The 14,779-nt window shown below is 41.7% G+C and overlaps 1 protein-coding gene across 3 annotated transcripts in view; it reads left to right on the forward strand.

Moving 5' to 3' along the window:
• The first annotated feature begins 1,375 nt into the window (after window positions 1-1,375).
• Window positions 1,376-14,779, forward strand: part of Tmem220 (transmembrane protein 220) — a 22,396-nt gene continuing 8,992 nt past the window's right edge. The window contains exons 1-6 of one of the 3 annotated variants that reach the window (XM_029557618.1): window positions 1,376-1,502; window positions 2,141-2,170; window positions 5,634-5,694; window positions 8,000-8,138; window positions 9,462-9,521; window positions 10,649-11,673. In XM_029557618.1, coding sequence (XP_029413478.1) covers window positions 1,410-1,502; window positions 2,141-2,170; window positions 5,634-5,694; window positions 8,000-8,138; window positions 9,462-9,521; window positions 10,649-10,772 — 507 coding nt within the window. In that variant the 5' untranslated portion in view covers window positions 1,376-1,409 and the 3' untranslated portion in view covers window positions 10,773-11,673. Of the gene's footprint in view, window positions 1,503-2,140; window positions 2,171-5,633; window positions 5,695-7,999; window positions 8,139-9,461; window positions 9,522-10,648; window positions 11,674-14,779 lie in introns of those variants that run through there. The other 2 variants (XM_029557617.1, XM_008855708.3) reach the window with 2 other exon arrangements.

Here is a 14,779-nt window from a genome sequence, read left to right on the forward strand (position 1 = left end):
TGATTTTGTTCCTAATCAGAAAGTGCTGCTTAGATGTAAGACTTCAAATCTTGGTCTCCGACACTGTAGCACCCACCTGTGGTTAAGGGAAACAACCAGCTATTGTTCTAAAATGATGGATAAATTTGTTTTCTCCCCCTATCTAGAAGCCTTTGAGAAGGAACTGACACTGATTCTAACCATTCCAACAGCTATCAAAATACCTGAATCCTGAATCCATCTCTAGAGTCCAGCCTTGGAAAACAAAAGAAAAATGAGGAGGAACCCAATAAAGGGATGCTTTTGGAAGCCCTTGTAATGCTAATTACTCTTGCCTTTACTTCCTCATGTCTCCTATTCATGATTCAAGGATTTTCTTTTACCCGTAGAGATAAGAGTTATGCAATTTGGGAGTCTTTTAGATAGATTCACAGAAGGGGGACTCTAATTGCCTCACACCGCCTCCCTGTTCAGCATGGAAGAAACCAGATTGGTCGGCGTCCCGATTCCCTATTGGCAGTTGCCTCACCCTATGTCCTTGTTCAGCATGGAAGAAGCCAGAGCCGTCCTGATTTCCTATTGGCAATTTGGGTAACCTGTTCAGAGGATGGTGTGATAAGAACAGGAGGTAGGAATTGGCTAGGCTGTTAGGGTAAAAAGACCCCAAAGAAAAGTAGCCAGTTTCTTGGCTAAAAGTAACAATGTTCTTGGGCCTCTTAGCAACATACTCCATTCCAAAGACCAAAAATGTCAAAAGTATTTAGGAGCTTTTATCTAATCCTTTTATCTAATCCTCTTCAGAGGGGGGGGGGGAATGTTAGAGTACCCAAAAGCCCCATAAAAGAAAATGTAAATCAAAAAAGAAAGAGTACATGAAGTTATTGGGAAAAAAGTGATGGGGGCATATGGGAGGAGTTGGAGGGAAGGAGTGAGCATGGATCTGATCAAAACACTTTATATGCATGTATGAAATTCTCAATAATTTATTTGTTTTTAAAAAAGCGTTCCAACCCCATTGGTGAAAAAGGGACACCTACCTACCCTGGCCGCGGAAGGACAGGGAAAGGGCTGTCCAGGAAGTAAGGCCAATGCCACACTCCGTTAAGGGGGAAACGAGACACAGTCCTAGGACCGGGGAGGCCCGGGTGGAGAGAGCGGGCCGACTGCCCGGCTCCTTCAGCTCGGCCCTAGTCTTCTGGGCCGAGCCCGGGAAACCTACATTGCTCTTCTGAACCTGCCCCTCTAGCCCCGCCCCGCTCATCTGAGCCACGCCCCATTCCTCTGGGCTCCGCCCCTTGTTCCCCGCCCCCTGAGCATCGCTCCTCTGGTCCCGCCCCACTAACCCCGCCCAGCTCCTCTGGTTTCCCCCCCACCCCCCACTAACCCCGCCCAGCTCCTCTGGTCCTGTCAGCTCCTCCAACTTCCGAGCCATGGCTCCCACGGCGCCGCCCTGGGCTAGGGGCCTGTGGAGGGCCTGCAACGCGCTCATGGCCGCCTTCTTCGGCCTGGCAGCGGTGGTGCAGGTCAGGCGGGCTGAGGCGGGCGGGTTGCGGGACCTGCGGGCTCCGAGTTCCGCCCCCGAGTCTGACAACGGTGCAAACTGACCAGTCCGCAGAGCCGCCGGGGTGGCCAGTAGCATTGTGGAGCAGATTGAGGTTTATGTTTCAGGAAGGTGTCTCCTCAACCAAAACACCAATGAGATCGTGTAAGCCCACGCACTGAGAGCCTGACCTGGCCAGCCCCGCGTGCACATGAGGGCAGGAGCTAGTTCAGAGCGGGTCACTTAGAAAAGGGACCCAGAAGATGCAGCCTCCCGGAGACTGAGCGGAATTCAGGACGTGGGAGGAGGAGGCAAAACTATCCCTTCCAGCATCATTATCCTTCCTAGTCCACTTTGAGATCCTCTTCACGATAGCCTCCCTCCTTCCTTGAGACTGAGGGTCTTTAACCACCCGTTCTAATTCTTCAGAAATCCTAGCAAGCTAGAGACACTTGTGTTCAACCGGGAGTCCCTCACGTGTAGACAGCTAGCTAGACCATCTCACTGGTGTTCTATACCCTGAGCCCACTGCAGTGCCTGGTTCTTAGCAAATGAAGAGTGAATAAAAGAACAGACTCAGTAGGCCATGTCTGCTAACACCATGATGTTTTGACATTGCAGGTGAATGATCCAGACGCAGAGCTGTGGGTGGTGAGTATGAGCTTTCAGAATCTCCATTTGACAGCATTGTGTAGCCACACAGAGCCCTTGGCTTTCATCCTGCCTCGTTTGCCTAAAACCTTAGAAATTACAACCTTTTATGACCTTTTTTTTCCTAAATTTTTCTTTCTAGAGGGGAGAATTGGTATGATGATATAATGGGGGTGGGGGTGGGAGTGGGGTGAATTCTGAACTTCCTCGAGTCTTTCCACAGAGTTTATATCAATGACCCTCATCACCTTAATTACACTAAACATAATGACAATATGTGTTCCTGTTGTTTACTGAAATTCTACAATTTAGTAGTCACTTTTACATGCATCATGCAACTTTTATGACAACCATCAAAAGGATATGCACTAGAATATACATACATCCATGATTTAGTTTTTTTTAACTTATTTTTATGTATATGTGTTTTGCCTGCATGTGTGTAGGTGTGCCACATATGTGCAATGCCAGTAGAAGCCAGAAGATGGCGTCTGATCTCCTGGAACTGGAGCTACAAAGGTTGTCAGCTGCCATATGGGTGCTGGGAACTGAAACCAGGTCCTCTGCAAGAGCAGCCAGGGCTCTTAACTGCTGAGCCATCTATCCAGCCCCACATCCATGATTTTTGCCCTTGGGCAGCAGTAGACAGTATCACTGAGGCAATCATTCTCAGGTTTTGGGATAATGTTGACCATATGCAGGTGAACAAGTCAAAACACTGGGAATTAGAGGGATGCTCTAGTCAGGTTTAGGGGACTTTGCTTCCTTGCTTGCTTGCTTTTTTGTTGTTCTTAGTTTTAGTTTGGTTTGGGCAGTTGAACCACACTCTGATAATGACTGGTATCCAGAGCCTGCTCCTCTGCTACCCAAGGTCCCACCCAGCATCTTTCCCTCTCAGGCCCATTCCTCTCCCTGACTCAGCCACTTCTCTTATTAGCAGAATCATGTGACAAGTTATCCTTGCTCAAAGACTCTATCCCTTCCCGCTGCCTTGAGATCCCCTCAGAAATAAAAATAAAAAGAAATTCCCCTCCAAACACACACACACACACACACACACACACACACACACACACATTTTAGGTCTTGTTGGTTCTATCAGTGCCTGCATATTTTATCTCCACTTCTTGCCTAATATGAATATGTAATATGAAAGGTAAGCTGTATGTCTTGACTGACATCCTCCCTCATTCCTATTCAGTCCTCTATTACCTCCTCTAAGGAACAGCTTTATAACTCTTCTGTCTGCTTCCAAACTCTTCTGCTCCTAGGACACTTCCTGTACATCAGTATGCTTCAAAACCTTTTGTCAGGGCTAGAGAAATGACTCACTTGTTAAGAGCACTGACTGCTCTTGCAGAGGACCTGGGTTCGATTCCCAGCACCCACATGGCAGCTAGCAATTGTCCCTATCCCCAGTTCCAGGGGAATCTGACACCCTCTTCCCTCCTACATGGGCATTGCATGACACGGGTGCATTTACATGCATGCAGGGATTACACGCATACAAGTAAAATAAAAATTAGGGGGAAAAAACCTTTTCCCAAGCTAAGTTGGAACTCACCCCATTTGACCTTTAGGCTCTCAGTAGTGTAGCGCAAGCCCACATTTCCAACATGATCTTTGAAGTCCAGTCTGGCAGTGATGGCTACTGTGTCTTGCATCTGGTGTGCCATTTTCCACCCAGGCTTCATGGACTGTCTTGGATGCTATCTCATCCCCAGTCACTCTGCCTCATTCCCAGAAGACCTGACCATCTTTCCTTTGAAACTTTATTGTAGCAACAACTTATTTGGCTTTGTATTCTGTACAACCAGTTCCCACTGGGACAAGAACAAGTTCCCCCTCTTTGTAGGAGCCTTTAGGCAACCTAATATTTAGCCTCCCTTTTAAAAATCTTTCCTGTATCAACTCCTGAATGAACTGCAGGATGAACGGATGCACAGATGAACAAATACTAAGTTGCTTACTGCACCTTGGTGACTAGGATGGTCACAACTCATTTCCATTCCCTCCTTCATGGAGGCAATTAGCACAGGGTGCAGACATAAGCAAGTGATGGAAAACAGGTTTTAACAACAGGTCATAAAAATGTAGAACATGTCACTTTAAAAGCTTATATGGCTGTTTGATGGTCAACAGTGACATCAAGGGCCTGGGATTTCTCATCTTGGCCATCCGCATGTTTATAAAATGGCTGCCTCAGCTCCAAACTTCTAATCCCCAAAAAGTGCATCCAAAGTAAGAAGCACAATAAGCTTTCCTCCTGTACTTCCATGCCTTCTATTAAAGAGGAAAACGTTTCCCAAGAAGCCCCTTGCACAGGACTGCCAGTGGGTTTGCACAGATTGGCGCCTGTATTATCAGGATTCCATTTTGATTCATAAGCAGCCATTCATAAGTGGCTGTTAAATGCTTTGCATGCATCAACTTTGCCCCTGGAAGACATCTCCTTACATTTGTTGCTGCGCAAGACCTGGGTCATGTAGTTTTTCATGGGGAGCAGGACTTACTTCAGTGTATCCTTGGAACAACAGCAGTGGCACCCCTGGGAGCTGGTTAGATTCTAGGCAGAAGGTTGAGCACTATCCAGACCTCTAGCATCAATGCCTGCATTTTAGCAAGATCCCAGGTGATTCTTATATATGCTAAAGTTTGGAAAATGTGGGTCTAATCAGGATCCTGACTGCCCGTTTTTGTGGGAAGACCTGACTTGCAAGGGTCAACACTGGCTGCTATTCCAATCAGTGGAGGTGAAGCAGGAAAGGTGAATGTAGACTAGACAATGCAGACGCACGCTCTGCTCAAGCTTGAAAACTAATTTAAAAACAGACAGAAAACAAAAACAAAGACAGCTTTCATAACTTCCAAATTGACTGCTTCACCAGAATCACTGCAATTGATGTGCCTAACAGTCACATCTCCTGGAGTCTCCAGGATACATCAGATCCATACATCCTTTGGGAACATTCCATGATCTCATTTGCAGAGGTATTGAGTCGCATGGTCCATGGGGTCCAATCCAGCAGGGCCACCTGTCCATTCATGACTGCTCCTGCTTTGCTTTTCAGAGAATGCTGTCTTTTAAGTGAGGCCATTTGGCTATGGAAGTTGCTGGGGAGAGACTGAGAGGTCAGCATGTCTTAAGACTAAACTGTGTGCTCAGTGCTACAGTTAGAAGATGAAAAGCCTTTCCTGACAGTGTAGGAAGGGCTGACACAGTAACCAGATTATACAAGCAGAGGTTACCACATCCTTCCTCAGTGACTACTAAATCCTAGAGGAAAATCGTGGAACTTGCTAACTGCTGATCTCATTTTTTTTTTCTCCCCTAGGTATCTCTGAACATATCACACTGATCATACTACTTCTTTTTCTTTTCAGTGCCTCACACTCCACTGCTGGGCAACACTCCCAATACTAGGAACACTTCTTAACTCCCACACTTCCTCTTTACTAACAGGTGGTGTATATGATCCCTGCAGTCCTGACTCTGCTTGTGGGATTTAATCCCCTCATCACAGGTATGAACACTGGATTCTGCATGATCTTATAATGATGAGAATCTACTTGCCCAAATCCCAACAGAAAAACAGAACCCTTCTCACTTCTGATAACAAGAGACTCATTTTTATCTAGATATCATAGGAAAACGTCCCAGGGTCTTGCCATACTGGGTCATTATCAATTTGAACCCAAGACCTCTTGGGCTTATATGGGATGTTAGTTGCTGTGAAGTTTAGCTCATAAGAGAAAATGGTTCAGTCACTGCATTGAATTTTTTTTAAGTTTATTATTTTTATTTTATGTGTATGAGTATATTATTGCCTGCTCGTATGTAAGCGCACCTGTGTATACAATACCTGAAAAGATCATGTTCCCCTGGAACTAGAGTTATGGATGGTTGTTAGCCACATGTAGGTGCTGGGAATTGAACCCAGATCCTCTGCAAGAGCAGCCAGAGCTCTTAAGCACTGGGCCATCTCTCCGGCTCTGCATTGATTTCTTAAGCCTCCAAGCGAGTGAAAATCAGTGGCAATATAAGTGCTAATCTTGTGTTTTCAGACCCAGGGGCAATATGCCTGTTATATATTTATTCTCCATGATCCTGATCAACTTATCTTCTACACATTCTTCTTAGAGCAATACCATTTCCATTAATTTATTTCTTGCTCTGAATTTATTTAAAAAATCTATGTTTATGAATTGCCACTTATGTATGGAAAGTGCATATAATATCTGTAACACATCTCTACATTTTTCATTAGTATATGTTGCTCTTTCCAGTCTCCCTGTGAATAGTACTTACAACAATGTGTGGCATGCTACTAGGCTGCAAGCCCCTTACAAGCAAGACTGTGCTTAATGCTTCTTTGCACAAGCCTGTATGTCTTATTCCATTCAAGTTATTATAGCAAAAATACCATAGACCAGGAGGTTTATAAGCAACAGACAGTGATGTTTCCCAGTTTGGGAGGCTGGAAAGTCCCAGGTAAGGGCACCATCAACTTTATTGTCTGTGTGGATCCGCTTTCAGTCTTAGGTAGCCCCTCTGCTCTGTGTCCTCATGGGGTGAACGGGCAAGGGAGATTTCTCAGTCCTGTTTACAAGTACACTAACCTCATGAATGAGCACTTCCAAAGTCCACCCTCATGAACTGAGCACTTCCAAAGTCCACACCTTTGGATATTGTCGCCTTGGGGATAAGATTTCAATATATGACACAAATATTCAGTCCAAAGCAACATGACCAGGCATATTGTAGGTTCTTAATGGCCACTGGGTTAATGCAGAGGTTTGTTGTATTTTTATTCTATCACTTGCTCCTTGGATTCTTTGCATGTATCTCCCAGGTGAGTATACATGTTAAAAAGTCGCTTAAAACAAACAGTTTGCATTGTATACAAACTGCCCAAGTCAATGCTAAGCAAACAGCAGCTTTCTTTTATAGCCATAAAAGCTCTTGATGGGATGACTTAGAAAAAGTATGACACATATATGTGAAAGCACCATAATGAAGCCCATTATTTTATATGTTATCTTTAAAATTTAACTTAAGGGGGGGTGTTGTCTCTCAACCTTAGGTTTATACTATAAAAACTGTTTTATGAAAACTACATTTTACATTGGTTGTTAGCATTTCCTAGTGAATGAGGACTGTTAGTCCTGCAAGATTATTTTTCATTTTCCTTAAAAGAGCTTTTATTAGCAACGTTTGCAAGTTCCAAAGTACCTCAGAATAAAGACCAAGGGTTCCCACTTCAGTGGTGGAGTCTAGTTCCCTAGATGCTGGGCTACGTTTTTAGGATCCTGTATCCCTGTCTACATCTTTATGGTGGATTGATTAGTTAGGCTTTATGGAAAAAGAAACAAACAGCTCAAATGTGCCACAAGCTAAGAAAATATACTGGTACAAATCTTTAGGAAGGCTCTGAGCAGTGCTGGCTTCGGGCGCTGGTAGATTAGGAACTTGAGCTTCTCTCTACCTTTGAGTTCTACCATCTGCTGCCCTGACTCCACTGAGCTCTGCGTGACAGTCCTGCAGCTCCATGTTCACGTAACACTAAATCCAACAGTATAGACTGTTTCCTTTTTCTACCAAAGTTTCAGAATTGAGTTATTGGCCCTGACCAATCATCTGTTTATTAGGAGCCAAAACACTGTAGCTATGGGGATGAATGTTTGGTTGATCTAGCTAAGACCAGGTACCGGCACACCACAGTGTGAGAAGGGTGGCTCTCCAAAGAAAATGAGTGCATTATGATAAAACAAATAAAATACAAAGAGATCACTTGTTTCTGGGTGCGGTCTCTTGATTGACAGTGTCAGGATATACATTTTTAGGTAACTTTGTTTGGAAAAGCCTGTCTGCAATGCACATGCTGTTTTGCATGGTGTGGGCTGTCCGCTTGGCGCACTACTTCCTGCTTCATGCCCAGCAGAACATCTTACATGAAGAAGAAGGCAGGTGAGCCGTGACTTTTGTCCTTTGGAGGGGTGGAGAAGAACTGGGAAATCGTTTACAACACCAGCTTACCTGTGTACAGTGATGATTTAACTCCCACAAATGTATCACCAGAGAAGGGAGGGAAATACAGCCTGTAAAAGATGAAGAAAGTGAGCCAGGCGTGGTGGTGCACGCCTGTAGTCCCAGCACTTGGGAGGCAGAGGCAGGCAGATCTCTGTGAGTTCAAGGCCAATCTGGTCTATATAGTGAGTTCCAGGACAGCTGGGGCTACAGGGAGACCCTGCTTCAAAAAGGAAAAAAAAAAAAGATGAAGAAAGTGTGCAAATGGCGGAACCAGAATTCAAACCCAGCATTGCCTATCAGACTCCATTATTAGAGCTGCCATGGCCCTTACCAATTCCTGCCAGGCAGGTGGACCTTGATCTCTCTATAATTAGCATGGATACAGTACAGTAATACGCAGTCCAATCTAATAAACTGATAACAGCATTTTTAGTCAGCTCTAAGTCAAACCCTTTTCTGCAGAGGTGATCAGCCACCTCAGAAGTCAGTATTTTGAGTCAACCTCTGCTAGCCCTGCCTTGGTATGTCATGTGTCATCTCCTCCCTTTGTTCTGACCATTTTCCTATTTTATCACCCTTGCTAGTTTGACTCCTGGCCCTACTGAAAGACATTTACTTTTCTTTCTCCCCACCCTGCCACTGGAACACATATACTCTGTCATCCATGTTAAGGCCCACTGTGTCGTTAGTGTCCCCAGACATTCTCCAGTGCAAGTCCATCCACTGATGTCTAGTCAGTCTATCTAGAATCCCTTGTTTTAGAAAGATCAGTTCTTCCTCACCTATCAGTAATTAGTTGCCAATATTTCTTCAGCTAAAATTGGGGTCTGATGTTCATTTCCCCAGTTCTATGCTGGGTTTTTGTCTGCCTGAGTTTGCAGGTGACTGTGTATGCTGACACTATTGCCATAGAATCATATGTGCAGGGTCCCAGGAGCTAGTAGAAAGAGGATTATTTTTTAGCCATTGCAAAAGGTATATGCTTGTAACACACACCCGTAGATGAGCATCCCCCTCAACATTTATTAGTCTAATTAATACTACAAACCATTCCTCTCCCTGCCATCTCCCCCAACTCTTAAAATATGTGTTCAGATTTTGTATTCATTCAAATTCTTGCATAACACTAACACCCCCCAAAAAATGTGAAGTTGATGACCAGTGAAATTCAGGGCTATTTTTGTGGCTGTACCATCCCTCCTAGTGACATGAAGTATATGAGCTGTAGCCACTTCATAATGTGAAACTCATGTTTTCCAGGGAGCTCTCTGGCCTGGTGATCATCACTGCATGGATGGCACTGTGCCACAGCTCAGCAAAGTAAGTTCAACTCATCAGTTAAAAATCAATGAACCCAGGGTTATTAAAATCAGGCACTAAATGCAATTGTTGACATACAAAAGGAAACAAGAATCTTTTAAAAATAAGTCTTTCCCTTAAAAAAAAAGTCCTTACTCCAATCTTTCCTTTCACAAGGGAACTATTAGTTGATTCAAATCAAAAGTCAGGATTACTCATTTGTTCCCAAGTCCCATGCTTCCCCATGTGGCCCACATAGTCACAAGCATATCAAGAGTGTTCTTCGAGGAGAAGGAAAGTGATCTCAGAGGGTAGCTTGGAAATTCAGGAAAGAAGGAAGAACAAGGAAAACACAAATGTGTGGGCACACATGAGTGGATATCAGCTTTTAAGACAGTAGAGGTGAACAGAAATCCATGTTGATAGCAGCAAATAAGTTGAGAATGGGTAAGTGGAGTTAAAGTATTCAAAAAACCTTAAATTGTCTGGGAAGAGTTAAAGTACACATTTATGTCAGACATGGGTAAGTCAAGGATTTATTGTGCAAATTTTAGGGTAACCACTAAGAATACAAAATAATCAGAAAAGGCAGGAAACTACATGGGGTTGGGAAACAAATGGGACACATAAGAAGCATAGGTTAAGATAATTACCCCCGCAAAGATAGTTAAACCCAAATATATTAGGAATTATATTAAATGTAAATACACCAAATATTCCAGTTTAAAGTCAAGAATTTTCAAAGGGTATAAAAATATTTAAGAGATTTAACATTTCTTACAAAAAGAAAAATGCCTTAAATATATAAAAAATAGAGTCAAAAAGGAAAATGCCTTAATATATAAAAATAGTAAGAGTCAAAAGGTGGAAAAATTTACTGTATAAATATCAACTAAATGAAAGCCAATAAACAGTTTTAATACCAAAGTAGATCTCAAAGGATATTAGTACAGAAAAGGAAAACTATTGTGATTTTTAAAAGATATTAATTTTGAAATTTTTCAAACAGAAAAAAAAAGAATACTAACGCAATGAGTCAGATGTACCCATTAATCTATAGCAATCATCAATATGTGACCCCTGTACCACTATCCACTCCACACAGTCTAAATCTTAGGTATCATATTGTTTCCTCTATAATATTTCAGGATGAATTCTAAACCATCCACTTATGAACAAGTCACTCTACTATCATCATACACACAAAATAAAAGAAGAGTAGCTCCACAGTATTCTGAAGTGTTTGGATTTTCCCAGTTGTCTTACAGATGATCATCTTTCTGTGCCTTTTAAAAAATAAATTAATGGTTAGATATAGAGGCTTGACCAGATTCTGAAATTATTATTAAACATTATTCCATGTTAAAGAATGGTGTTGTGTCTCTATCGTGATATCCATAACACCTCATTGTTTCTCTGTGATATTAACAGTCTTTGATAAACATCATTGCCTAAACCCATTAATTCACTTGGATTGCAAAGTGGTGATATTAAATCGTTTTTTATTTATTGGCTAGAAAATACCTATAAAGAGACAATTCCACTTAAAAACTCAGTTGTCTAAGTTACAGATCATCAGAAATAAAGAAAAGGAATAGGAGTTGGTTCTGCTTACTACCTTGCACAATAAATCTTGCATAGGTATTCTCCAAAGGTGTCTAATAAGTTTTATTATTTGTTTTAATAAAGTCACAGGTTTAAATATATTTGATGTGCTTTAGTCTATACAGTTATCATCTTTAATGTTCAGAGAGCCTGTCGTTGATTGGTGGCACTTATTCAGGTTGGCTCCTCAAGTCTTCTATATGACCTTAGTCATCTTTGATAGCTTCCTTGCTTCGGGGTCTTGCTGTAACCCAGGCTCATGTCTTATGCCTCAGATCTGGAATCAACCATTTTCCCAATGTGTGAAGTTGTATGTGTCATAAGTATGAATACATTTCAAAAGTATATGTGCACATGTATACATGCATATAAAGATAAAATGTGAACTCATACTGATTCTAGCTGGATCTAGTCAGGAATATGGTTTTTGCTTAATCTTACCAGAGATGTTACATCTATATCTTATTTTATATATGCTAGTGTCTGTGATCTCAAAATAGCTCAGGAAATTTAATCCTACATTACAAAATAACTTAAAAAGTTTTTTGAGACAGGATCTCACTATATAGTCCAGGCTGATCTTAAACTTGTAATTCTCAGCTGGGCATGGTAGCACATGCCTTTAGTACCAACATTGGGGAGACAGAGGAAGGTGGATCTCTATGAGTTCAAAGCCAGCCTGGTCTACATAGAAAATTCCAGGCCAACCAGGGCTACATAGGGAGACCCTGTCTCAAAAAAAAAAAAAAAAAAAAAAAAAACCAAACCAAACCAAACCAAAAAAAAACAAAAAAAAACAAAACAAAAAAAAAAAAAAAAAAACCAAACCAAACCAAACCAAAAAAAAACAAAAAAAAACAAAACAAAAAAAACTTGTAATGCCTTGGTGGTTAAGAGCAGTTACTGCTCTTCCAGAGGACCAGAGTTCAGTTCCCAGCATCCACATCAGGTGGCTCACAACTGCCTGTAACTAACTCTACCTCCAGGGGATCCAATGCCTCTGATCTCTGCAGGCACCTGCATATGCCCACACACAGATATATATAAACACAAAATTTAAAATAATATTTGAGAAAAAAAGCATGTAATTCTTCTGCCTTAGTTTCCCCAGTGCTGGAATTGCAGGTATGAGCCACCTGTCTGAACAAAATAACATTTTAATGCCAATTCTCAAAATCACAGTATGACTACTGGTCACAGGCATTATGTGTGTTTCCTAATAGGGAACAGGCCACTAAGAGAGAGATCCTCACACTGGGAGGACTTGCCCTGTGTGCTGGTACCACCATGTGAACACACAGGCTCATTTATTGCTAGGGATAATTTTATTTTAAATGTACTGATATTATAATTGTATAAATATCTACATGGCTTCAAAGTCAAATCTACAAAATAAGATCTAGCCAAAGAAATCTGTCTTCTCTGTCCCCTTGACCTCTCACATAGGTGAGGCTTTTTCAGTTGTACAGTTTTCCCTCTGCTTTCTGTCTTTTCTGCGATCCTGATTGTCTTGGGTCAACGGTAGCATATTTTCCATGATCTTTCGCCTTTGCTGCTTCTGCCTACATCTGGGAGCTCATTATAAACTGCCCACTGACAGTTTCACATCCTATTCAATCCATCTGTTTAGTAGTGCTGCAATTAATAACCCTTGCATGTATCTAGCATATTTTTACTAGTGTGTCTTTGGGGTGAATTCCTGGAAATTGGATTGCTGGGTCAAAGTATAATTCCATGGTTAATATCTCAATATGCTCTCGAATTCCCCTCCACAAAGACTGATGCACTAGCAACAAATAAGAGCGTCTGTTTCCCTGTAGCCTTGCCAACTGAGGATACTGTCAAATTTTTAATAATTTACTAATCAGATAGTTGAATAGAGGGTAGTTTTAACTTGCATTTCTCTTATTCAGAGCAAAGATACGGGCTCTATCTGTAGCATAGTGAGGGAAGGAAGAGAGAGAAGGAGAAGTGGGAAGGAGGGAGGAAACAAAGACGAGCACACTTCATATGGGGAGAAGCCATTTGTGTTGCTTTGAAACTTGTCATTTCTAAGATATAGGTTTAACCCAAGTCTCAATGATTAGTCTTGTTTCAGTTTAGAAACTTTTCTTTTTAAGTTTCACTATGTGGCCCACGTTGGCTTGGAACTCAGAGATGAACTGCTTTTGCTTCCAGAGTACTAGGATTAAAGGCATATACCACCATGTCCGCCTGCCCTTCCTTTTAGAAACTCTATATATTAGGGCTTAACTCTTCGTGATACAGGTGAAAAAATATTTTTATCATCTTTGTTCTTTTACTTTGCTTATATGAAAGTATAATTTTGCTATGAAAGGTTTTTTGTTGTTTTAATGTAACCAATTTTGTCTTTTTCTTAATTTCTTCTGGATACCTGTAGTTAGGACAACACAAATTCCTCTCAGATTATAAAGTAACATATAAATTTTCTTGTAATACATGCATGGCTTCATTTTTTTCATTTAAGTCTCTGGGGATGTGTCTTGGTGATAGACCACTTTCCTAACATGGCCAATGCCCTGGGTTCAATCTTCAGCGGATGAAAACAAAACACCTCTAGGGGAAACCTCGGTACCTCTTATTAAAACTATAGATCGAAGTTGCCAAAGAAGGACACATATGTTTGGTTTTTTTGAGAAAGGTCATAGGTAACCCAAGTTGACCTCAAACTCACTATGTAGCTGAGGATGTATGGCCTTGAACTCTTAATCTCCCTCATCTCTGAAGTTCTAGGATTACAGGCCTGCGCCACTGGTTAATGACAAAACTTGGAGCACATCAAGACAATACAGCAAGAAGTTCTATATGTACATGCATAATAACATTGCCTCAAAATAGATACAACAAATGTTCTAGAATGAGCTAAAAACAGGAAAATTTACAATTATTTTGTGAGATATTAACATACTTCTCTTATTCATTAATACAATATGCAGACAAAAAATCAGTGACAATACAGAAGATTTTATTCTCAATAAGAAACTTGACCTAGTGAACACTCTGACACCCGAATAAGAATAGCAAACCCGGGGCTGGGGAGATGGCTGTCAGTAAAGCACTTGCAGTCCAAGAATGAGAACCTGAATTCAGATTCTCAGCACCCATGTAAAAGCAAGGTACTTCTGTGCATTCATGTAATCTCGGTGCTGGGGGCTGCAGACTGGCAGTTCATGGGGGCTTGCTGGCAGGTCAGTCTAGCCAGTCAGTGAGCTCTGGGTTCCTTAAGAGATCCTGCATCCAAAAAAGTAGATGGTGATAAAACACCCAACAACAAGCTCCAGCCTCCACACACATGCTCAGACACATAAGAATGGAGCCCACCCTTTTCACATGCATATTATTTACAGAAACACCATAGGTTCAGCCATAAAATAACTCCCTTCATATTTCAAAGGACTGAAATGCTACAATTATGTTCTCTGACCATAGTGCAACTAATATAGAAACCATTATCTCCCTCTCTCTAGACACCTGCTGCTAGATAGTATCTTCCAGATATTGACAGGGAAGCTGTACCCATGAAATATCAACAATATGGTTGTCTAAACAAGACTGCATAATGACAATACCAATAGGCAAGCCAATGTAGACAAGAGAAATTTCACAAAGTCCCACTTCTAGATAAAGAGCTAGAGGCAATATGAAGGGAGTTA

The sequence above is a fragment of the Nannospalax galili genome, unplaced genomic scaffold (genome assembly GCF_000622305.1).
Source record: "Nannospalax galili isolate Female #2095 unplaced genomic scaffold, S.galili_v1.0 scaffold146, whole genome shotgun sequence".
NCBI classification, from domain to species: domain Eukaryota; kingdom Metazoa; phylum Chordata; class Mammalia; order Rodentia; family Spalacidae; genus Nannospalax; species Nannospalax galili.